The 27,655-nt window shown below is 18.0% G+C and overlaps 4 protein-coding genes and 2 pseudogenes across 6 annotated transcripts; all 6 read left to right on the plus strand.

Annotated features, from left to right (window-relative positions):
* Nucleotides 1–3,339: 3,339 nt before the first annotated feature.
* Nucleotides 3,340–4,079, plus strand: PmUG01_00031800 (annotated as a pseudogene). Its single transcript is given in 2 exon segments — nucleotides 3,340–3,528; nucleotides 3,543–4,079. Coding segments are annotated over 2 exon segments (726 nt in total).
* A 3,126-nt stretch (nucleotides 4,080–7,205) lies between these two features.
* On the plus strand, nucleotides 7,206–8,051 carry PmUG01_00031900 (Plasmodium exported protein, unknown function; the record flags this gene model as incomplete). The annotated part of the gene is made up of 2 exons (XM_029006688.1): nucleotides 7,206–7,292; nucleotides 7,422–8,051. The coding sequence occupies 2 exons, from the start codon at nucleotides 7,206–7,208 to the stop codon at nucleotides 8,049–8,051; spliced, it is 717 nt and encodes a 238-aa protein (XP_028858896.1).
* Nucleotides 8,052–14,875: 6,824 nt separating this feature from the next.
* Nucleotides 14,876–15,656, plus strand: PmUG01_00032000 (Plasmodium exported protein, unknown function; the record flags this gene model as incomplete). Its single annotated transcript, XM_029006799.1, has 2 exons — nucleotides 14,876–14,962; nucleotides 15,099–15,656. The coding sequence occupies 2 exons, from the start codon at nucleotides 14,876–14,878 to the stop codon at nucleotides 15,654–15,656; spliced, it is 645 nt and encodes a 214-aa protein (XP_028858897.1).
* A 1,794-nt stretch (nucleotides 15,657–17,450) lies between these two features.
* Nucleotides 17,451–18,218, plus strand: PmUG01_00032100 (annotated as a pseudogene). The gene is given in 4 exon segments: nucleotides 17,451–17,759; nucleotides 17,774–17,896; nucleotides 17,910–17,921; nucleotides 18,048–18,218. Coding segments are annotated over 4 exon segments (615 nt in total).
* A 3,799-nt stretch (nucleotides 18,219–22,017) lies between these two features.
* On the plus strand, nucleotides 22,018–22,972 carry PmUG01_00032200 (fam-l protein; the record flags this gene model as incomplete). The annotated part of the gene is made up of 2 exons (XM_029006910.1): nucleotides 22,018–22,104; nucleotides 22,232–22,972. The coding sequence occupies 2 exons, from the start codon at nucleotides 22,018–22,020 to the stop codon at nucleotides 22,970–22,972; spliced, it is 828 nt and encodes a 275-aa protein (XP_028858898.1).
* A 2,602-nt stretch (nucleotides 22,973–25,574) lies between these two features.
* PmUG01_00032300 (fam-m protein) lies at nucleotides 25,575–26,459 on the plus strand (the record flags this gene model as incomplete). Its single annotated transcript, XM_029007021.1, has 2 exons — nucleotides 25,575–25,661; nucleotides 25,782–26,459. 2 exons carry the CDS (start codon nucleotides 25,575–25,577, stop codon nucleotides 26,457–26,459), a joined length of 765 nt encoding a protein of 254 aa, XP_028858899.1.
* Nucleotides 26,460–27,655: the final 1,196 nt, after the last annotated feature.

Here is a 27,655-nt window from a genome sequence, read left to right on the forward strand (position 1 = left end):
GTAACAACTTAAATATATCGAGAATAAGCTTAAATTATTTATATATGATACGTATATTTGGATAAATATGAGTAATAAATTTAAAATGGAGCTAATATTTTTACTGGATATAAAAATAAAAAAATATATATATAAAAAGTAAGTTTTGCTAAAAAAAAACATCTCAATTAGTTACATGAGTGTACGGAAATCTTTTATTAAATAAAAAGTTATATTTATAAATAATTCGTATAATTATGTATTTCTCATAATATACAGCACTATTAATTAAAATACGCTTTTATATTTTTTTGTATAAATGGAAATTTGTAATATTCGAAAATTAAGAGAAAGTTAAGTAATGGAATATGTTGTGGTTATGAACCGATTATCTTTGCAAATACATTATATTTATAATATATATAAATATATATCCAACATGTATATAAAAGCATAAAATAAAAGAATAATTATCTTATTTTAAGGTCAGTGCCACAGGATAGTATGAATCACATGGCATAATTAAAAATATAATATGATTTTTATTTTAATTTATAATTTATTTTTTAGAACAGTAATATAATTTGTCATATTAATAAGAATTTACTATTGCCTAATTAAAAAATATATTTAATATATAATATTTTTGATTTTTTTATGCTTATTTCATAAAAAGCTAATTTATTTCATTTATATTTGTATCATTTTTTTAATACAATATATTATTTTGCGTAGTAATAATTTATATATAAATAAAATATAAACCAATGTTTCTTTCATTTATAGAATATTCAAGAAAAAAAACTATATATCGAATATTCTTCTAAATTATAATATATTATCCTTAACATCTCGTAACGATAATATCTTATATCGTAGGTAATTTTATTTAAAACTCTTTTAAATTATCATAATTATTAAAGGTATTTGAATACAATGTTTAATTTTATATATTTTTTTTAAATATGCATATTTTAGTTGAAGATATAAATTTTTTTATTTTTGGAAAAAAAAAAAATAGAAAATAACGAAAATAAATGAACTCTTAGTTTTAAAATATTTACTTTTAGTAATAATAAATAAAATATATTTATATAAATTATATAGTAATTATTAGGTTCTATTTATAATTATTATGTATAAAATTATAAAACCACTAATTTGGATTTACCCTTTAAATATAACTATCATAAATTTTGTTTTTTTACATCATAAAAGAATGAATTTATAAATATTAAAAGAATAGACATTTTAAATATATATCATCTATAATTATTTTCTAAATTGTGATTATATATCATTACAGTTAAATGAAAAATTAAAAATAATTATCCCTTTGTTATTGTTCTTTATTATTGTGTTAATTAATAATTAAAATATTTAATTAAATTTATATTAAACTGAAAATTTATATGTAAATATAGTATAATGTTTTTTAATTATTATGTCATTAAAATATTAAATAAATGAATCAAATTTAATCACATATTAAAAGATAGTATGCACAAATCCTTTTTTTTACATACTTATAGTAGTGAATTTCAAAAAATGTGACATATATCTACAAAAATTTATATCGACATTAAAAAAAACTAAAACAAATATATAATTCATACAACGGTTTAATCATGTATAGGTATTTATTTATGCATTGGACATATATCTTAATGTTGTCTATAAATGTTTTAAGTTTTCATTATATTTTAGGAATATATAAATATACATAGAATTTATATTAACTATTAGTAAATCTTTCGTATATATAATTTATATTTTTTTTAATAAAATAAAAGTAAAAAAATAAGAATTTTTTTCATATGCAATGCATAAGTATAATATTAATTTTTAATTTATTTTTCAAAGGTCAGTTCTCGGGCTATTTCTAAAAAATAGTCAATATATATACATGTTAATTTAATTTTAGTAGTAATTAAAAGTATGGAATTATTAATTTTGTGTAGTACTCTTCTTTTCCATTAAGTAGCAGGATACCAATATTTATTAATTTATTTTTTATATAAGTAATTTTGGTTTAATTATATTTTATAAATATTTCTATAATATATATACTAAAGTAAATAAATGAAACAATAATTTCTTTTATTTTTATTGTTCGTAAAATTATATAAACCTATTTTCTAGTTTAGGTTATTCTGATATTTGAACATATTATGCAAGTTTTAATTTTTTTATTTTTTAATGCTTATATATATATATATATATATACATTTAATTAAAAGGAGTAGTAATTAGATAAATTCATTTACAAGTATTCCTTTTAGAAATAATTATATAATTTAAACTTTAATAAAAATTATAATTTTCAAGAATAATTATAGAAAATAAAAAATCACTCTTTCTATACACTTGAAACATTTATTTTTACTTATGATATGAAGTATATTAGTAAAAAGTTTTTTAAAATATATAAAAGATAATATAGGAATGAAAATGCCCATGTACTAACTAATGTGAATGCTATAAATAATATAATACATAAAATTACAAGTAGCATTATTTTCTACATTTATTATTAATAATATAATTTTGTTATAATAATCGATATTATATTAGCTATAAAATATTTTTCCAAGTATAATGTATATAATATAAGTATTAATAAGAAAACATTTTTAATATTAGAAATTATTTTATTAATATGCGTAGCAGTGTATTATTTCAATTCTCTATACTATAACAAGGAAATACATCAAAAAATTAAAAAATGATATATATATATACATATTTTATTCTAAAAGTAAACAAAAAACAAGTTATTTAATTAATTTGTTATATTAAATAAATAAATAATGTATTTTGAATATTTATCAATAGTTCAATTTATATTATTCTAGTATATTTTAGTGTTTTGTATATAACATTAAGATAAAAATTTTACATTATATTTCTAAAGTTAGTTTTCAGTCAATTCGTTATAAAAAAACTAGAGTTATATATATTTTATTTCGTTTTTATGAAAATAGAAAAAAGCTAAATAAATAATTATATAGTTTTTTGTCATTAACAGTATATTTTATTATTGCTAACTGATTATATAATTAGTATATTACATTATTAAGATTATACAACAAGAAACAAAATATTACGATACTTTTATTTATTAAAATTTTTGTGTTTATCCTTTCAACTTGGATATACCATTTTAACAATGATTTAGTATAGTAATATTATTTAACCATATTTTACATATTCCTATATTTGATTTTTTATGTTTGTTAATAATATTTTTTTATAATGATATCTTTTATCTTTAAATTACACATGTTATCTTCGTTTTTTCAGTGTATGTATAATATATATTGGGGGAAGAAATTCATGCTTATTAGAAAATTAGTTATAAGAAATTGTAGATTATTAGCAGAATGCAAGAGATATAATGATCCTTTTATTAGGAGTTTTATAGAAGATATACCACACAATGAAGCGTGAGAAAAAAAAGATATATATTATAATAAAAAAGGCATTATGACAAAGAAAAAACAAACGTATAGAAATACATTAAATTATGCCAGTGAGAACAAAAAGGCTACGAAAATAAATCTTGTATATTTGAAACAAATTAATATATTCATTTAGAGAAAAAAATATTTAGAGAACTTGACTATACGAATTTTCTTAAAAATAACAAAGTAGTGAGTGATAGGATTTATAAAAAAATAATATTTAAAAAGTGAGGACTACAGGTTCTTTTACCTTTCTTGCTGTTTTTGTTTTTCTTGATAGTATTCATAGTAGAATTAGCAATAGGATTTTCAGCTAATGATTGTTTATTGTCTTACTTCGGTTTGAAAAAAACTCATTTAAAAAAATTAGTAAATTATAGTGAGGGACCATTATATACATTTGTAAGTGTGTTGAAAAAGATAACTGGTTTTTGGAAGAACTCGGAAAGTTTGGGTTCTGGGACAACATGTACGTTGTGCAGTGGTACAACACTTACTGATGCGTGCATATTAGGTCAAGTGTTCCGTATTTTAATATATATGGTACCGTTCGTTATATTAGGTATCACAATTATATAGTGAGTTTTTCATTATCATAAAAACGTTAAGAAATATGAAAAAATTAAGTTAGGAAAAAGTAAAATATGTAGTAAATAATATGTCTCTTTTTATAAAATCATTTCTAGTGTGGAATAATAAGAGTAACATATTTAGTTATATGCTTACTAAAAGTTCCTACAGTTTATTATTTTTTTATTTTTGTACACAGATTCTCGTGATCTTTTTGGTAAACAAAGTAAGAAATTATGACTTAGTTTTTTTTGCAAATTAATATGTTTTAATACCTTGCATTTTATATTTTAAGATTTTTTTTCCGCATAATTAATTTTTTTTTTTTAATAAATGTATTTGTATATTTAAATAGATATTTATAAAAAATAAATTTGCGTTAAAATTAATATATTTAAAAGGAATGTACATATAATTTTATTGAAGTCGTGTGCTCATATATAGTTGAAATACAAGAAATACTACATTCATAACATTATCCTTTCATATATTATTATTATTATTAGTTAATTAGGAAAATGCGTTGTGTGTTTTATATTAAAAATAAATGTGTCTTGTTTTGTATTTAATGGAACTACAGTCATGTATTTTGCTGTATTCTTATACATATAAATATATTATTTTTTTAATATAAAAAACTTAATTATTTTTCTGTAAATAATATTTTACGAGAAATACATCATGAAATATATTTGTTGTAAAATTATTTTTTATATAAACTTACCTCTTTTTTTTTTTTGAAATCTTATGTGAAGTTATAAATATATGATAAAATAATGTCCTTTACGTATATATATATTATTCATAATATTTTAACGAATTAGTATTTCTAAATCTTTAAAATTAAATTAGGACTTAAAAACATTTACTATGCTATTATTATGCTTAATTGTAATGTTAGTTTAAATTTAGTAGAATGAATTAAATATATATATATTGAAAATATATTAATATACATTATATATTTTTTATTTTTACAACAATAAAATTTTAAATTAATAAAATGAACTTGTATATTAATAGATATTGTTTCGTAATTTATTCCTTTTTTTATCTTTGATTTTTTATGGTTATACGCTTATAAAAATGTATTATATATCTATATAAATGAAATTTTTCACTAAGTGTAATGAGAATCAATATGTTCTTTTGTGAAATAATGGAATGATAAGTAGATAAATATATATACCTATGTTATATTTTTTGATCTTATTTATAAATATATAGTTTATAGTGTTAACATCATTTTTTGGATATCAAAATATACATATAGTTTGAAATAACTAGTAATTTCTTCAATAAATTAAGATAATTTAAAAAAAAAAATGAAAGTAAAAAATTGAATTATATTTTTTGGTAATTTATAAGTACGTAATACTATTTCTCTTTTTTAGAAAAGTTTTAATAAGATATATAAAAAAGGTTACTATATTTTTTTTATAATATTCAACTAAATAGGCGTAATATATAAGGTTCAAATGCAGCTGTTTTTAGAGTAATTTTCATTATTAAATTTGGTTCTTTATAGATTCATATGAGCGTGATAATATTAATACATGTTTTAGTAATAATATTTACATAAATATTAAATAGTATTATTTAATCAATTATATAACACATAGATATATTTTTCTTGTAGAAGAGTACTTAGAAATTAAGAAAATGAGAACCTCATATTTGAAAAATATTGTATTCACTAAATGAATTTGTTGCAGTGAGATTTTTAATTGAACGTATATATTTTTTTTTTTTTTGTTACTATTCATTATTATTATATTTTAATGAAATATTTCTTCCATAAATATTATATATATATTTTATAATTCTACTTTATATTTTTTTTTTTCTTTTATGATGTGTTTTAGTATTATTTTGTTTATAATAATTCTTTATTTATTAGTAGCTGCATTGTAATCTAAAAAGAATAAAAAAAATAAAATATAAAATACCTTACTTATATTAAGATAAATATTTATTATATATAAATTTTAAACATTCATGTGGTTTAAAAATATATTTGTAATTTATTTATTTATAGAAAAACAATACAATATAAATTATTTCTATATTTTTTCATCAAAGAAAATACTAAATCTTTCATATACCAATTTTCAATTTTTTTTTATTTATTCTTTTGTATATCACAAAATTATATTGTTAATGTTACATTTATTTGTAATATTAAATTGCTACAAATATTTCTGAAATTATTGGATTTTACAAAATTGTTTTATATGCTAATTTTATTTTTATCTTCGTTTTGTTTTTTTTCTGATATATTAATATTTTTCAAAATATATATTTCTTTACATTTTTAAAAGAAGAAAAAAAAAAAAAAAAAAAAAAGCTAATTTGTACATTTTTAAAATTTACACTAGATAAAAATAAATTTCATTTGGAATTAGATACAAATTTTACAATTGTAAAAATTATTATACAAAAATAGAATAATTATTATGGTACTTTTAAAAATATGTACATAATTTCATAGACTTTTTAATAACTAAAAATTTTATTTTCTTAATATATAAAAATTTATATAAGAAAAAATTGTAGTTAAATAATAACGAATATACGATAAAATAAGAATATTTTTTCCTATCTTCATATTTTTTTTCTATTATTTTTACGGTAACAATAATCAATTTATTTAACTATAGAAGTTGAAGTAATACGAAAAAACATGTATAAAATAAGAATTATTTTTTAGAAGGAACACAGAAATTCATAACTATTGTATGAACATATATTAGTATATATTTTCTACGTACAGTTCTTTCTTTTGTATGAATGAAAGAATGTTATCACTGAATAAATAATATTTGTTTTCATATCATCTTAATAATTTTCTTCGTATTATATTTTTTTTTTTTAAACTAATTTATAAAAAAAAATTTAATATTTTTGCTATTAAATAATTAATTTAAATATTATGTACAATTATCATTTATTTTTATTAAATTTTATTTCTATAATAATCTATATTGAAATTGTTCTAAATTCTAAAATTATTTTGTGTTTGTGAAAAATATATGAAGTATATATATAATAATTCATTTTATAAAGTTTAAAATAAATTAAATAAATAAAAATAAAATAAAACATGAATGGCTTCTTTTATCTTTTTCAATATATAAAACTATAGTTATTTTTTGTATTAGTTAATATATAATAAAATTAATGATGTATACAATGAAAAAAAATTTCAACTCCATCATTTTTATTAAAATCTTTATCTTTACTCTTTTATTTTGGATAATTCGTTATAACAATGATTTGGTATTATAATAATATTTCGTATAATACTTTATTTTTTGTTACTGAACATTTTATTTTTAAAAATAACATTTTCCTAGTATGGAAATATATGTTCTTATAAATAATATGTTTATTTTTTTTTTTCTTTAGAATAGCTGCAATGGGTTATTGGATGAGAAGTATAAGTTAGATAGAGATTTATACTTAACAACTAATCGACAATTAGCACATTATTCAGTGAATGGAAATATTGATGGACGATATAATAAAGTGCTAGATGAAGAACATATATCTAAAAATAAAAAAGATATATTATCACAAAACAAAGAATTAAAAGAAAGTGAATTAAAAAGAGAAATATGGCATAAAGTGCATAGAAGTAGTAATTCTTCGTTATCTAGTAGAGCGGATGTATTTTGTGAAAAACAAATATTCAGCGTATTACATTCCATTGACAAAATAAAGAATAACGAAGAAATGACCGACTGGGAAAAGTGTACAGCCATAAATAGAAAGAAGATAAAATTATTATTAATTCCTGCCTCTATATTTTTATTGGCAGCATTAGTATTTTCAAAATTAGTGACTAATTCAGGGGATATAATTAAAATAGGAAGTACGTATTCTTATCTTGTCTTTATAATTTTATTGGGTTTTGCATTCGCGATATACTTATCTATTGTATTAGGCATTATTTATACCTGTAGAAAAATTAATAAATATAGAATTATAAAAAAATATAAGCAACAAATTTGTAATAATGGTACGGATAATTTATAAAAAAAACTTTTAAATTCTAAAAAATAGTTATGTAGCATTCTTAAGATTATTATGCTTACAAGAAGAGTATATGGAGTTAAATTATTTTTATAATACCACCTGAACATGCATATTTGTTTTTATATAAAATATAATAATGTGTATTCATAACCTTTATTGAATTTGATTGATTTATTTTATAAATTTGTATTTTAATATTTACCTTGTGTTTAATTTAATACATCGGCATACAATACATATTATTTTAATTATATTTTTGTTTGTAAATATATGTATGTTTCATAAAATTCATAAAAAAACTGCTTTTATTATAATTTTGTTAAATTGGTAGGAAATTCATGTTATTACATTAGAATGTGCACTTATTTTGTTTCCATTTCCTTTATTCTTTTTAGTAAAATAGGATTATTTCGTCATTCAATTAAAAAAAGAATCTATGATATTTTTATAAATTAAATGTAGATGTCTTTTCTTAATAATATATAATAAATAAATAGTATTTATTTAATTTTGTAATAAAATTGTACTTTATATGTAATATAAAGTTTATTATGTTAAATATATTAATATATGTATTTGGAACAAAATGATTTTTAAAGATTGTTTAAATTTTTTAAGGTTTTAAATAATTAGTTATAAATGTGTAACAGTATCATATTTTTTCAAAAAATATGTTAGTTGTTTTTGGTAAATAATTTGAAAGAACATTAATAAACGTAACTAAATAAAAAATTAATATTCTAAATAATTTGATTCCATAAAATGTTATTTTAATTCAATGTATAAAAATTACTTAAATATATATTATAAAGAAGAATTATAAATATATATTCCACTTCCATTTTTATTTTTTCTTAATTGCCACATATGAGCATACCAGTGAAAAAGGATTAAACGTTTATTAACTCTTCCTTTAGAAATGTACCTTATTTTGTTTCTTAATAAACATCATTTTTCTGTTTATGCTACTATGTAGTTTTGTATACAAGTGTGAAAAAAGTATTGTTATTAATTATTACATATATTTTAAGATGTGCAAAATTGAACTTAAGTACTACTTACATTTTGATACTAATGATTCTACTTTTTTAATAAAATAAAAAGTAATAAATGTGAATGAACATAACTTTGATTTATACAAAAACGTGTCAATTAGTTATTATTAAATTGATACTTTATAATAGAATTGAATAAATGAAAAATGTGTATATATATAAAAGGTTTAATTAAAAAAGAGATAAATATAACATTTTACATGCAATGTATATATGAGTGCTTTAGGTGATTAGACGTAATATAACAATGTATCTCTTCTTTAAATTCAAATAGACGTAAAAGTAATATTTAGTATATTTTTGAGTTATTAGAGTTTTGTAGATTTATAATCTCATGTCCTGTGAATTATGTTTTATATATTTTTAAATTATGTATGTATGAATTTATGTGATAGAAAAAAGTGGAACTAACAAATGGATAATTTTGAATTGGAATATTTATATACATAATAATAAAATTTTAGATAAAATAAGATTATTTTATTTCCCCTTTAGTTAATATCAGACGCCAGAGTATGCTATTAAAATATTTAATTTTATGCATATAATGTATATATATTAATATGGTAAAATATAATATAAATTATTGTTTGTATCAGAAATAAGTATATTTAGTATAACGCATTTTTTCCAGGAATAATATTTGTGTTTATAGTTTTCATATGTATTTATTTTCAGAGGTCCAAAATATATGTGATAAAAGATAATAAATTGTAATATTTTGTTATCTGTTCTATTTCAAATATTTTATATTTTTATATATTGAAATAAATAAAATAAATACATATTTGAAAATAAAATTGTATTTTTTTAATTTATTTTAAAGTATTTATTTTTAAAAAATATTTTTATATATATTTTCTAAGATTATTAAAAATTCCGCGTCCACTGTTTGTTTATCTAGTAAGTAAACTTTCATTTTTAATTGTATATTATATATTTTAGTATTCTATCTATTTATACATTAACATGAATTTTTAAAGAATTAAAATTTAAACATCATTTTAAATTGTGTTATGGTAATTTAATATAATAATATTTATATCTTCTGAGATGATAATAGTTGACATTTAATTTTGTGAATCCATTAATATATTTTTATATATCCTAGTAATAAATTAAAAAAAATAATATTATTTATGATAATAGTTATTGTGCATGCATCAGAATATAATACCATAAAAACTGATATCCTTTACTTATTATATTAATAAATCAATAAAAATAGTTAATATACATAATGCACTTATTTTTTTATTGAATGTGGTGCATTATAAAAGTGCATAACCATTGTATATTAATTTAGAGTGCTTTTCTATTTAGCATAATATTATATTTTTAAGAAAACACAGTACTTGAAAAAAAAAATTAAAATATATTTAATTAAAATAAATAATGAATTAATTATAAAAGTATATGAATTAGCGCAATATTAGAAAACTATCGCAATCCCACATAATATATCGATATAATTACATTAAAGTACGTTTGAGAAATGGACTACTGGATTGAAGTTTCTGTTCGAACTTGTAACTTAGGAATTATTGTTTTGTAAAATATTTTATAAGGATGAAAATTACATGAACATAAAACGATAAAAAATGTAAATACGTCAAATTAAAAAACGGACAGAGCATAAACTGTTGTAGTAGTACATATGGAAGTACTCGAAAAATTCAAAAATGAGAAATTGGAATTTAAGTAAAGAAAATTATTAAAATTATACCTAGAAGTTACTTCAAAAGAGGTATTTTAAACGTATCTTAATTTAAGAAATGGTAAGTTAATAACTGAAAATATTAAAAGCAGGAATGACAATAAAAAAACAAAAAATTCGAAGGAATAAATGAGTGGAAGGACATAAAAATTTTTTTGAAAAGTAGAAAAAAAACATTGGTTATATAGTTTGAAAAATGAATGGAAGACAGAATATGCTTACATAAAAAACAATGAAAAATTAAAAGAGAATATCCTAAATGAAATTGGAAGTGTTCCATTCCTAGATATGAAAAAAGCTTCGGGCACGCAGTGGATATCAAATAAGGACATTATTGTAATAAGATATTTGAAATAGGACTGATATAAAATATTGACAGAGGGATATCAAAATAAGTTGGATAAAAATGAAAATGAAGAAAATAAAAATGATTAACAATTAAAAAATGTAAAATAATTGTAGAATAAAGTAAGTGATGAAGAAATATATTAAAAAAAATTTAGAATAACTGTTTATATTTGTACATTTGATAGCACTAGAAGAATATGAAAAATAATATTATATAGAAAATAGTGTATTGTACCTGCACAATTGCATGAATGAAACCTAGACAAAAGATAACTTATATAAAGAATAACGGATAAAAAGAAATATTATTGGTTCTATTATTTACGTTTCGGAAAATAATAAAAACTAGGATATTCATAGTTATAAATATGAGATCTCTATTTATTAGGAAATAATAGATTCGATAGAATATTATACATATGTAAATTCTATATATATGGAAAATACCGTAGAGTAATCCTATAAAATATTAGAATAATACACAACAGTAATAGATAGGAAGTACATAAAATATATTAAAATGGTGTTAAAGTGAAATATGATTATACCCATAAGAAATATTTATTAAATAATCTTACATAGGAATGGAATAAAGAAAATTAATTACAAAATGAGTATTATAAAAGAAAAAAAAATGTATGAAATATGAATATTGAAATTCATTTATTTAATATATATTATAATTATAAATAATTTTCTTTTTGAATTAGAACATGTATAAGAAAGTTTTATTAATACTTGTTTCAAAAGAATATACAAACATGTTTATATATATATAAAATAACAAGTTTATATATATCGAACATTAAAATATTGCCATATGAAATATTAAGCAATATATTTTGTTTTACTCCTTAATAAATAATTTCTTTCAATGATATCATACAATATAAATAATGTATTACTAGTATTTTTAAAATGTATTTTTATTTTATTTTTTTTGTTATACATATTTTAGATTATTCAATAACATATTATTGGGTACCGGACATCCACAATTATAAAGTTAAAATGTATATTAGGATTCTATATAAAAATTATTTTAATATATATATGTTATTTATTAATATTGTATTCGTTTTTTTTTTATATATTTAATTTGTTTAAACATTATTTATTCAATTTAATATTTAAATATTTTAAATTCTAAATATTTATATAAAAAATAAAAAATAAAACAAAATTTCAAATGTATCATCCATGAGTACGTTCTTTATTCTTAGAAGATGATATATATTCTTTTTTATTTCTAAATATATATTACCTAAATTGTGGGATAAAAATATTTTTGGGTAATTAGTATATATGTTCATTATTTTAAATTATTTCTAAAAACATTTTTATGATATTATATCTCTTTAATTTGGATAATAATATATTTCTAAATCTATATATACAACTTTTTTATAGTTAGTACAACAGTCTATGTAAGAATTATAGAATATTAACTTATGATATATTGTTATTTTTCTGTAGTATATTATTATAGGTGTTAAAATATTTAAGTAATAAGATATAAATCATATTTATACTGAAATTATTTATCTTATTTTTATTATTTTAATAAAATATTTTTGAAGCAATAAAATATACTATTAAATTTCTCTACTCTTTTTTTATATTATATTATTATTTGTATTATGTTATATAGCTACTCGAGAGAAAAGGAAGAATATTCTGAAATTATTTTTTATAAATAAATATTTTAATTGTATAAAATAATAAATAATTTCAATGTAATTTTTCTCAAATTTTTTGTTATTTAACTTTATGACAAAGCCATATGACATCTTATTTTTGACAGGATAAAAATAACAGCATTATTATTAATGTTTTTTAAAATAATATTGTACATATAAAATACATATATAAGAGGATTTTTTTAAGTTTTGTATCATCCGCATTAGCGATTTATTTTAAAAAACGAAGTCTAAAAATTCCTTAATCTCAAATAAAGTTAAATTTTATTGTTTTTAAAAAGAAAAATATTTTAATAATACATAGCACACTTATATTAATAAAGAAATTCGCAGAAAATCATAATATTTAAAATAAATATATGGTAAGTGTATTTATTATAGAGTTTTACATATAAAAGTTATTTTTATTAAATTTTTATACATTCATCATCACATTTATTCATAGAATATTTTATACAATAAATATATGCCTATATTTTTATGATATTTATTATATATAATTAATATATATATATATATATAATAAAAATGAAATGATGAAATATTTTATATATTGAGTGATATATATTTAAGCATTCAAATATAAAAATATTATTATTACAAAGCATATATATATATATATATATATATGAAAAAATTTATTAAATATTACTACAATTAATATATTATTAACTTAATAAATATATAAGTAGAGAATTTACTTTCTAACTATCAATTTTTTATGTAGAAAAATTACATAATAAACAAGAAATATATTCATAACGCTTCAAGAAACATAAGTAAATAATAGCATATGAATAAAAATTGCAAAAAATATAAAACTGTTTTAACGCTATATTTAAAAATAATGTATATAATTTTAGTATTAATTCCTTTATTATATATGATGGGACATATATTTATTCATTCTTATATTTCGATTAATCGTTTAAACGTATCTATGTGAAGCCATTTTCTCAACTTAATATATGTATGATATTATAAGGTAAAATGGCTAGCAATTGCGTCTTAAGTATTTAAAGTGTCAATTAATTAATTATTTATAAATATTGATTAAATTAGCATGTAATAAATCTTTAATATTCATTGAATTTTTTTATTAATTATATTTTAATTTTTAATAGAACGATTATTAGAAAAGAACATTTGTCTGTTCAAGTATTAAGTTTTAATATTAATTCATAAGCTGTTGTAGTATTAAATATTTTCAATTAATATTAAAAGCCATGAACAAAGTCAGAGCGCAAGAAAGTTATGTCATATATATTATTAAAAAATTAAAAATTTAATTTATCTTATATAACAATAAAAGTAACCTCGTTTAGATATCGTATAATTCATAGATATCAGACTTTTAATCGTTTTTTCTTAAAATATATAAAATGCTGACATTGTTGATACATCCAATTAATTAAATTCCATTAAAGCATTGTTGCGGTATATCTATATTTTTGTTCTAATTATTCTGCTTATAGCAAATTATTTTAAAAATAATTTTTATAAGACATTAGTTAACTTAAAAATATTTTTTATTATTTTAATCGTAACAAAGAAATTTAAAATAATATTTTTTTAAAGTCGAATTTATGTATTTTATATTATATAATTTTATTAAATTTTATCCAATTACCTAACTGAATTAACCAAACGATTTAAATAATATGCAAATAAAATATAAGTAAATTTTTTCGAAGTAAATTATTTTTACAGCAAGTCTAATTGCAGAAATTATGTACCATTCATTGTTCTTTTAGAAACTATTCCATTTATATCATTTTAATATATTTACATAGAAAATTTACTAATTACATTTAAATTTTTTTTTCTCTTTATACATTTAATTATATGTTATAATTATATAATATATACAATTTATAAAATATATATGTGGCAGAAACAATAAAAAAGAATTATAATCTATCTTCTACTGAATATAAGCGATATAATTATATAAATAATAATTTTATTATCGAATAGGTTTTAGCGGCGGTAAATAATTTTGACATGATGATACAAGATAACAAATTCTTTTTCTTCATTAAATTCTGCGCATTTTCCCTTTTAATACGGACATATCAGAATTCATATAACGTAGGATAATTGCTATATTTAACAATTTCTATACATTATTTTGTAATAATACATTTTAATTTTAAAAATTAATATTTTATTCGTGCAAAAATATTTATATTTTTATTTAATATCAAATATTTGCTCATATTTTTAGACAAATACATATAGAATATCATATATTAAGATAAATGATCTAAGTAATTCATTAAATGTAAGAGTAGACAGATTATTAAATGAGGAAAGAGGTTTACATTCCCCCAATGGAAGCATACCTTTAAAAAAAATGTCTCCAAAAAACTTTAAAGTGTCATCTGATACATCAAATAATAATAACTATGAAGGACGGTATAGAAAATTAAAAGGAAAATCGTCAAAAACGGAAAAAAACGTATCACCATCCATTATTAAACCTAAAAAAGGATTAGATGATATATATAATATTAAAATGGTAAAAGAATATGATAATAAAAACAAAGAAGTAAATAACCCTAAGTGTGAATTTGCACAAAAATTTCTAAGGCGTATTCTTGTTATTATTCCAGTTATATTGTTCAGTATTGCTGCATTGGTGTTAGTAATGCTATCACAAGATACGATTCTAAAAGATTATGGCACATTATCCTTTCCAATATTTGTTTCAATATTTATTTTAACAGTATTAGTTACTACCTGTAAATTATTGAAAAATATGTACAAGGGTAATAATAAGTAAAATTACGTAAGAGCATTTCTAAACACATATAAAGAATAAAAAATAGGGTAATTTTTGGATATATATATAATGAATGCTTATATATTAGAATACAGTAATTTTATCTTTTTGATAATATATATATATAAAAACTCTTAATAGGTAATATGAGATTTCTAGTTTTTTTGACTTTAATCTAAATAAAATCTTTTAAAATTATTTATATTTTTCTTAATATGGATAGTTTGTTAATTTTTTTGGTGTTCGTTTTTATAATTTATTCTGTATAAGTGCTGTAAAAATATCTACATTTTTAATTTATTAATTTTTTTTATTTGTATTTGTATAAAAATTACGAATAAACTGTGTTTAAATTATTATATTATATTTATACTATTATTACTTGTTTTACGGGGTTAGTAATTTAATATGTTATTTTTTATTAGTTCATCTGTATCTCAATATGTATGTACATTATTTAGGTTATAACATTTTAGGTTTCATAATTTTTTTATATATGTGTATATATTTAGTGAACATTTATTGTTGTTCGTCATATATTAATTAGAACGACTATTTAGAGAAATATAAAATGAAATTGCATAATATTCATAATTTCTTTAAATTCTAGTGAAAAGTTGATACATTAAATACTTGTAGATTTTCATAAGTTAAATGTATATAATATTATTATATTTATCTTGGTGAAATTTATGTTTAATTTATTATAAAAATTTATTACTATAATTGAGCGAAAGAGAAAATGTTTATTTCTTTGTGTTTTTTAAGGAATTTAATATATTTTATTAATTCACCTATTTTTTATAATATTACAATTCTAAAATTATATAATTAAAACAAAACAAATTGTGTACTAGTGTTTTTGCAATATTTCTTCTAACAAAACATTTATGTTATGTTATGCTATAAATTAATAAATTCCATATACAAATAAAAATGTAAAATAATTTGAATGGTAAACTAATTTGGTAATATCATTTACAGTTTAAATATATGTATACTAGAGGGATAGAAAAATTTGGATGAATAAAATTTTAAAATAATACATGATAGTAGGAGAAAAAAACAATAGAATAATTCATTTCTTATTTTATATAATATTTTTATTATTATAAGTACATTTATATAATATATTTATATTTGCTTTGTTCCTTTCCATTTATATTATAGTAAATGTTAAATTAAAGCACTCTGATTAACTATTAGTATATGTTTTTGGTTATCTAGAAATTATTACTAAAAAGAAAAATATATATGCTTTATTATTATTATTATATGGTATCTAAGAAATATACTTCATGTAAATATATTAGAAAAAATAACATCCCACTGTAGGTGATATTCTAGTTAAATATTTATATAAAAAATTATTTATACTTTAAGTTATATATTATAAGTTGTTATAACAAAAACTGTTTTGACTTGTTCCATTTATTAAATGAAGTATTATTAAAAATGTTATATCTATTTATTTCATTGTTAATATTTAATAAAAAATCATGTATTAATAAAAATTTTATATATTAATTTTTTGAATATTAAAATATGTAAATGTATATATGTTTTTAACATATAATTTAAATAAATATATAGGGGAATACTAAAATATCTTATTGTAGATATGTTATCATTGTGGAATTTTTTAAAGATGTAAAATGCATTTATGTACTTAATTTACCTAATAATTTATACGAACTAATTTGAAAGTTATAATGAATATGTAATTTCATTAAATTTTTAATATATTTTTATTGTCTTATTTTCATATTATTTTATTTTTTTACTTTTCAGAATTTAGGAGCAACTAAGAAAAAAAAAATAATTTGTATATTTGAACAAGATTATAAACTTGATCGTACTACATGATAATTTGATTTATTAAACCATATAATGGAAACACATATTAATATATATAATATTTAATATAAGCTTAATAATAATTGTAAACAGAGAAATATTATTCCTACATTAATTAGTTATAGTTTTAGTGATCATGAGTACCTTATTGTATTGAATTCATCGTTAAACGAAAAAATAAAAGGTTACATATATGCAGGATCTAAATGTGAATATAAAATAAAATTATATGAGCTACACATTCAGAAATTGTAAGAAAATTAGAAACGAATATAGATAGTGAGGAAAAGTGTACAAGAGGTGAAACTACTTATAACTGTTATATTTCAAATGAATTAACAACTGCTTTTTCTGTTGGTTTTACTATACGGGGAATTTTTGTTATTACTTTTTTATTTTTTGTATAAGTTTATATAAGAATTATCGTTAATAAATATGAAACTTAAGAACAAAATTGCACTTTATTTTCATTAAAATATTATTGTTGTTATATATATATAAACATATTTCATTGCTTTTCGTTTTATATTATAATTCAGTCCCATGGGACACTGAATTCATAGTAACCTAAAAAAAAAAAAAAGAATAATAAAGGACATAATTCCCGAAGAATCACGTGAATTATTAAAAATATTTGCTGAAAATGGGATTTCACATTCAGAAGACGGAAGAATTAGGATAGGTTACCATTCTTCAGCAATTTAGTAATTTACTTGTAATGCTGAATTGGTAATTTATTTTTAAACTGATATGAGAAAGGAAAAGATTAATTCTTGGAATATTTCATTAAGCTGTAAAAAGAAAAATAAATAATATAATGAGAATATAAATAACACATAAATATTGAAAAAAAAATATTTACACTTATTAATATAAGACATTAATATTAATGATACATTGAACATAATATATTAGTAAATTTTATATTATATTATAGATTAAAAAAAAATATATGGTGAATATATCGTATATTATTTTATAAATTGCATATTTCCCTAACAAAGTATTATAAGATGTAATTCTATTAATTATATTATTCTCTATAATATATAACTAATAAATTATAAGATAATTCTACTTACTTTAATTATAGGAAACACTATAATTTAAACTATCAGATGCTTTATTTGTGATTATAATTTTTTGATTCTAGCATTATTTCATTAAATATCAAAAGAAAAAGTCATTTGTTGTAATAATTAATATGAACTGAAAGTTCTATAATAATGATTCTAAAATAATTTTAAATAAATAGAAAAAAATATATTAGAAATCTTTATATTTCAGGATATATAATAATATAGTTACAAATTCAATTACAACATATTTATATAATATACAGCATATATATTATATTATAAATATATGTGCATAACATGTAATTTATTCTTAATAAATACAATAATTATTATAATAAATTATGTTTTATTTTTCAATTCTCTCTATATTTTTCATATATTTCTTTCCTATATAGTATTAATAAAAATAAGTAATAATGTTTATATAAAGAAAGTATAAAAATGATAATGAATAATTCTATTTCTTTCTTATAAATATTTTAAATGAACAAAATTTATTATCATTGTTGAAGTTATAAATTATATATACAACATAATGTTGTTGTCATTCCTTAATTATCTTAATATTTTTTAAATGTATAATTATAAATATTTTTATTTAGTCATATAGGGAACTGAAATTTTTACCAATATATTTGTGTAGAATAATATTTCATTACGTTTCAACTTGTACGAATACGTCATATTTATATATATATATGATATATTTCAAAGAATGATATATATGAAATAGGCTAAAGAAAATAGAAAGGAAATATATATACAAAGAAAATTTATTATGTTATCCATTTGTTATAATATACATTTATTAATTATTTTTGAGGCATTAGTTTTAATTTTGTGCATTTCTTCTATATAATGAAACTGTACATATATGGGAAATAAATTATGATGTTAGTGTTAACATTTCATTATTAATAAATCAGTTGTTACTTATATTACTTTAATTTTTATTTGTAGTATGTACTGATAAGAAAACACAAAACATATAATAATTATAATTATGTAAATTTTATTGTAATAACAAAAAAATTTTATCCAAAATTATAGATGAATATTGTGTATTTATATACCTTATATTAATTAATTAAGTTTATTAAGTAAAAATAAATATATCCAAAAATTAGTTCTTTTTTTTAATATATAATATTTCAGATGAGATAAATTGTTAAGTATGAACAATAAACAAAAAAAAAGAAAAGAAATTAAATAAGAAAATAAAATATCTCATAATTGTTAAATATCTTGTGTATATTTAATGAAATAAAGAACTATATACAGATAGAAAAATAGGTAAACTTAAACAACTAGGAATTAATAGAATAGGCCGAGAATTTTGGACACGTTTATAATATGAAAAATAAATATTGTTAAATATCGGTAAATAAAAATTACGTTAAAAAAGATTAAGTATAAAAATGGATAATAATGAAATTGATATAAAAAAGGAATACTGAAATTATAAATATGTCATATAATTTATAGATAATTAGAACGCATGTAAGAATGAATAAAGAACTAATAGCAATTACTTATCTGCCTTATTTCCTAATATACATTATTATTTTTTATGGATTTAAAAATATTAAATCAGTTTTAGTTTTTTTTATATTAAAAAAAGTGAAAATATATATATAAATTATATTCATAAGCGTAATTACCCTAAAGTTATAATGTTAACAGGATATATAAATTTCTATGTTGATACACAATTTTTTAACTTGAGAACATTTAATAAATTTTAATATATTATATTAAAAATAAAAAATAACTTGGGTAATAAATGTTAAGTGATATAAAAAATTATTAATTCTAAAAACTCAGAATAATAAAATCATATTATTAAACATAAAGGAAAAAAATTCCATATATTGTACAGAATATGCCCAACTATATTAAGTATTATACTTAGAATATATATAGCGTGTTTATTTTAAAAATATATTTAAAAAGGTAATATTTCAATGAAATAAATAATATAATTTAATTAATATTATCATAAATCGCTATAAATTTATATTGTATATATATTTAATTTTTTTATTACTTCAATATAGGAGGTAAAATCTGTTTGTAACCCCTCATACAAAAGTTATTGCTAGAAGCAAATATAAACCTTTTTATTTTCTTTATTCATTTTTTTTTTTCTTAACATTAAATACTATAATACTTTATTATAATCTATCCTTTCTGCAAAAATGATTCATATGTATATAAACGTTTTATGCTTTAGGGTGTGGAATATTGCTATGAAATAATCAAAATATTCTAGTGCCATATCATCTTCTATAAGGAATTCTATGTAAAATATTAATATTATTATTTGTTTTAATTATTTATTTATAAGAGAAAGAATATATATATATATATACTGTTCTATTATTCTTCTTTAGTTGTTTTTAAATAAATTCATTTTATAAAAATTTATATTATATCTACGATACAATAAAACAAGAATAAATTATATGCCTTTTCATTATTGATTGAAAAGAGATATAAATTATTGAACTAATGTTATTCCAATAATAATCTATTTAATACTAGAATTCTTGTTTGTTTCTTTTTTTTCTTTTTTTTATTATATTATATTAAAAAATTTTCTGATTACATATTTTTAATTAAAAAAAAACGAAAACCGAGCTCTAGTTGTTTAAAAACATTTCATTTACGAACAATATGAGTAAAGTTTAGATATTATAATTTTCAAAAATTATACAGAAAAAAAAAAATAATAGTTTATTTACTTTTAAAATATATATGTTTTCATAGATTTGATAGCATGATATATATCATACTTTTTATATACATTATTGAAAATAATAGAACAAAAGTAATATAATAAATACATGAGAGAATAGTATTCAAAGTGTCCTTTTCTTCATTTATCATTTAACTTATTTTATAATTATTACAATTAATATTTTTTAACAATAATAACAAGTTTTTCCAAAGCATTTTTAAAAAGTTAAAATTAGATATTATCCCCTTGATATAGAGAATAATAAATTACCGATATTCTATATATTCTCTATAAACTGAATATATATAAATATTAATAAATGTTGTATTTTATTTTTATTATTTTTTTCTTTAAAATAATTTATATAGAAATCATTTAATTATTATATTCAATAGTTAATTTGTGTATTTTGAATATTTATGAATAAATTCAAATTATTTTATTTTAATAAAAGTTTTTTAAAAATTTGATTTAGTTAAAAATTCCATAACATTTTTTTATAGTTAAATTTCTTTTAGAACTTAGTAGAAAGCACTATAATTATTTACGTTTTACCACGTTATTATGAGAAAAAAAATAATAATAATTTATAAATTAAATGTATTAGCGTTTATCATTAGCTGCATATTATATTAGTGTCAAAACTTTTCCTACTATATATGTTACAATTTTGAATTTATATATAATGGAACAAAATATTAATTTACTTTTATTTACTACAATTTCTACCTTTATAATTTTAAGTTGGATATGTCATTTTTACAATGATATGGTATGATAATATTAATTATTGATGCTTGTATTATTTATATTTTTCATATTTAATTTTTGTTAATGCTGTTTCTTAGAATAATATTTTTTATTTATATACATAATTTATATTTATTTTGTGTTTTTAGAGTACTTTTAATAAATATTTAAATGAAAATTATAATCTTCACGAAAAAAATCATATAAAAAGTTATCGATTACTAGCAAAATGTAAACAGGATCACATATCAAGTATTGTAGGATTAAAAAGAGTTATACCAAATAACGAACTCAAAGACAAAATGAATATATGTAATAGCGAAAAAGAGGATAAATGTAAATATGAACAATTAGAAGAAAGTTCATTGAACAGTGTGGGATACCATAAACAAACTAAGAAAAATAAAACATGTATATTTGAAACAAAAGACTATTCTGAACTTGAAAAAAAAATATTCAAAGAACTAGATTATTTTGATTTTCTTAGAAACAACAGAACGATTAGTGACAATCTGTACAAAATAGTGGTACTAAAAAAATGCCAATTACGCATTTTTACTCCTGTAATATTGTTAATTCTGTTATCAGTATCACTCGTATTAGATTTTTACTTTAACTGTGGCCTCAAAAGGGGATTATTCGCATTGTTAAAATTTTCATTAGGTAGTAGAACACCATTGGATAAATTATATAATTATTTGAAGGAAAATTTAGGTTCGTTTTTCGTGTATGATTTAGGTAATAATAAATTTTTACGTATAACGCCGTTTTTTAATTTTCTGATATACTTCACATCGTTTGTTATATTGAGTATAACAGTAATATTTGGAATTTTTTATTACCATAAAAAAGTTAAAAAATATGAAAAAATTAAATATAAGAAAAGATAAAATGAATTTTAGTAAATATATTTTTTATATAATGGAGTAATTAATAAAAGTTACGTCTGTATTACCTTCAGTTATACATGTACTAAGCATACTCTTAATTGCTTGTATTGCACACCTGAACATGTATATGTGGTATTTTTTATATATAACAGCATAAATATATTTTCTGAGATTTTTTTTGAATTTGAATGTTTTAATGCTAGTAATTTTTATTGTAATATATTGTTTTGTCTTGGATAATTAACTTAGTTTTTTATATATATCTTTGTATTTAAAAGGATATCCAAGAAAAATATTTGTCTATGTATGTTAAAATAAATATATGATAACACAGTTCATATAGTACTATTGAATTCTGATAATTTACATTTTATATAAAATTTTTATTTTATTTTTTTTATATTTTTCTAATCTAAAATGATCATTTTTTTTTGTTATTATAAAATATATTATTAGTTTTAAATTAGCAATAAATATGTCTTCTTTAGAATATAATGATTGGAGGGCAATAAATTTTCTTGTAAGGATATATATATTTATTTACTTAAAATATAATATTTATACTTTAATATAATTTTTTTTAGAAATGTATTTTGTAACATAATTTTAGGATAAAAATTTCTAATATATAATTTTTTTTTTTTTTAAGATATACATTTTAGGTTATTAATATATTATAAAGAATTATACATAATAAATTACTATTATTTTTAATTGTTTAAGAATTTATATGTTCTATAACATTAACATTAAATTAATAGTTAAATTCATTATTTAATATTTTACTTAATTATTGTGTTAAACTCATTTAGGTAATTTAATTTAAATATATATTATAATGAAAATTTGTAAGTAAATTAACTATTTATTTTTTTTAATTTACACATACATAAAAGATTAATATAATGAGTTAAAGTAAATCATATATTAACAGATATTACATATTTCCTTTATCTTTATTTTTTTTATAATAATAACATTTTAAATATTTGATTATATCTATGAAAAGGTAAATTATTAATAAAGCAAATGAAAAAATAATTATTTTTTGTATATTAAAATAATAATGGGTAGATATTTCTTTTGAATATATTTCCTATTTTGTGCGTCCATATTTATATTAAGGGTTAATAGATTTTCAAATGTGTACAGGTATATATAGTTTTTATTGAATGTTAATAGTTCATTTACATTTATAAGGTCATTTTTAACACAAAATGGAAGTAAAAAAAAAGAACTTGTTCGTTTCGAGAAGTATATAAATAAATGATATTATATGTTTTATCAAATAAGTTTTAATAAGGCTTGTTTGATATGTTACATTATTTTTCGTATATTAATTAAGTAAATAAATGTAATGTATAAGTATTAGTGTACAAATGTTTTTTCGTATGTTTATTTATTAAATTTTATTTTTCATGTTTCCAAGTTAAAGTTTTAGTTAAATATTAATATATGCTTAATTATCACAACTGAATATACTTAATAACGTATTGTTTATTCAGTAACATTATCCAGGAATATTAATTTTAATTTTTTTTTTTGGTAAAATATGCAAAAGATTTACAGAAAATGAGACTAACATATATAGAAAAAACTTCACGGAAAGATGAAAACATGAGTAATAAATTTTTTAATAAAAGAGTTATGTATTTTTTGTATTTAATTTATTATTTTTTATTTAATACAATGTATTATTATAATTTCTTAAATATGTTATTCCATGAAAATAATACATATACGCTTGCATATATATATAAAATAATTCTTTCATCATTATACGGTTTTCTTTTTTTCTGATTGAATTTCTATATTCAGAATAAATATTTTTAAAACAAAACATAAAAGGATGGATGAACATAACTGTATTTTATTTATAAATAATACAATAACATAAATATAAAAATTATAATTTTCAAAAATAATTTCACAATAATAAAAAAACTAGTACTTCGCTTTCTTTAAATATATATTTTTTTGTAAATAAGATATTACATTGTATATTATATTTTTTTAATTATATTTAGAAAAACAAAATTGTTTATAAATAAAAGAAAACTAAAATATGGATTATAATTAACACAACACAAAATATTTTCTTTATTTTTTATTTTACGCTTTAAAAATTAATATTTATTAAGAATAAAATTTAGTTGTTCTAAAAAATGATGCTTGTAAAATTAGTATTACAAATAGGATAAATTCCTTAGTATCCTTAATAAGCGTTTTAATATATAGAGGAGCGTATTATATATATATATTCTATACATTCTCTATTGCTTATAAACTGAATATTTCCATATAATAAAAAATATTTAATACTGCATTAAATAAAAAGTTAAAATATATATATTGTATATTTATGAATGAATTCAAATTCTTTTATTTTAATGATACAATTTGTTTTTATATAACATTTAGGTAAAAAATATATAATACATTATTATATATCTTTTTATATGTAGTTGTTTAATTGTACATTATAGTTGTATATATTTTATTAATATCTTACTAAAAAGCAAAAAGTATTAATAAAAAAAAATATTATGTTATTATTAATTTATTCATTAACTTGCATTTTATAATATTATAGATATATAATATGGAACTAAAAATTTATCCAATCTTACTTATTATAATAACTACTTTTACTTTTGTAAAGAGGATTTTCTCTTTTAACCATGATGGGGTATGATAATATTAGTTATGTTATTGTATTATACATAATTTTTGTGTTTTTTTTTTTTTATTAATACAGTTTTTTACAATTAAATTATTTGTTCATTTGAATAATAATGTTTTTTTTTAGTTAACTTTTAACAAATTTGTAGTTGAGAATTTTATGCAGTGTAGAATATTAGACAAAAGGAATTATCGATTACTAGCAAAATGCAAAAAGGATAATGATTCAAATAACATATATTTAAACGAATTTTTTCCAAATATTGATAAAAAAAAAAATAAATATATAACTAATAATAAAAATTGGAATAAAGAAAAAAACACAAAATCCAATAAACCTTTATTAAATAAAGCTCAGTACTATACAGAAGTTATAGATTACAATAATGGAATATTTGATGGAAAACATTTTCATTTTGAAAAAAAATTAATAAGAAAAAAAGATTATGATGCTTTTCTAGAAAAAAGGAGGAGAATTAGAGATATATCTTTAAAAAAAATAAAATTTAAAAGTTACAGATTTGGAAGTGCCATACTTTTACTTTTTTTCTTTCTGGGAATAGTTTTACCCATATTACAAGGATTAGAGCTATTAAAAAAAGCAGGAGATGAGATTAAAAAATTACCAAATATGGAAAGTGTGTGGTCAGCTATAGAAGGATGCTTAGGTCCGGCAAAATATCATTTTTTTTTAATAGCATTTAGCACAATTATCTTTATATTAGTTGTTATACTTGTAATAGTAATTCCTAAAATTTTAAGAAATAATGAAAAATATAACAGAATTAAGGCGATGTATGAGTAAAGTGCGTAACAAGAAACATGTTTTTTTATATAACTTATTTATATGAAACGTTATATGTAATATCTTTAGTTTATATACTTAATAAATATAAACATTGTTTCTATAATTTTATTAATGTACATGGATTTAGAACGTAATCCTTATAATTAATACTCATAAATTATGTTCTTTGTTTGTTGGTAAATTTGAATGCATTAATGATTGTCATTTTTTATTATAAATTATTGTTGATTTAAAATAAAATAACATCATGTAATATATGTATTTCTGTATATAATTAGATTCTTATAAGAAACATATATATGTGAGTTAAAATTAATATATAACATTAATGAAGTAGTGTTAGAATTTCCGTTTTAAACGAAAAGTAATTGTATTGTATTTTATATTCTTGAAGAATAATATAATTATCTGTAGACATACTTAAGAAATTATATGATGAACTTTACATTAAAAATGAATATTTTTTTTTTGTATTTAATGTAAAGTAATTTATATATTATGTTACAATGTTTTATATATATTTTACTCCAATATAAACATAATATTTGTTATATAAATAATATTTATTAGAAATATGGCATAACATATAAATTGTTATTAATAATTGTTGTAAGAAGTTTGATTTTGTTTAACGGTGTAATTAGGGAATTAGAAATGTATAATAAAATAATATTCTTATAAAATATTATTTCTTTGGTAATTTGCATCAATATTTTAATTTTATCCATGTTACTATTTTATTTTATTTAATAAGATTATGTATCCTATAAATATATAATTAATTTATAAATAGAAAAAAATAAACTTCATTATTTTAAGAAAATGAAATATATTTTTATTCATATATTAAAAAAGAGTATATGTTATAAGAAAAAAAATTTTTAATCTTTAACAAAATTTTTATTTTTTTAAATCCTATATTTTTATTATTTCATTGAAAGCAATTCTTTTGTTACTGAAATTATTTTTTTATGTAAAATAAATTATTGAAAATATGTTGAATTTGTAAGTGATATGCGGAAATAGTTTATATAGATTAATTATGTTAAAAACATTGCAAGATGACATTACATAAATTAATTAGGAACAAAATGTTACAATAATATTTTTATAATTTTATTAGTTATGTACAAAATGATGTCCAAAATGTGTCTATATATATAATATATATAATATATGTAGTAAAATTAAAA

This window comes from Plasmodium malariae (assembly GCF_900090045.1).
Source record: "Plasmodium malariae genome assembly, contig: PmUG01_00_14, whole genome shotgun sequence".
Taxonomy (NCBI): domain Eukaryota; phylum Apicomplexa; class Aconoidasida; order Haemosporida; family Plasmodiidae; genus Plasmodium; species Plasmodium malariae.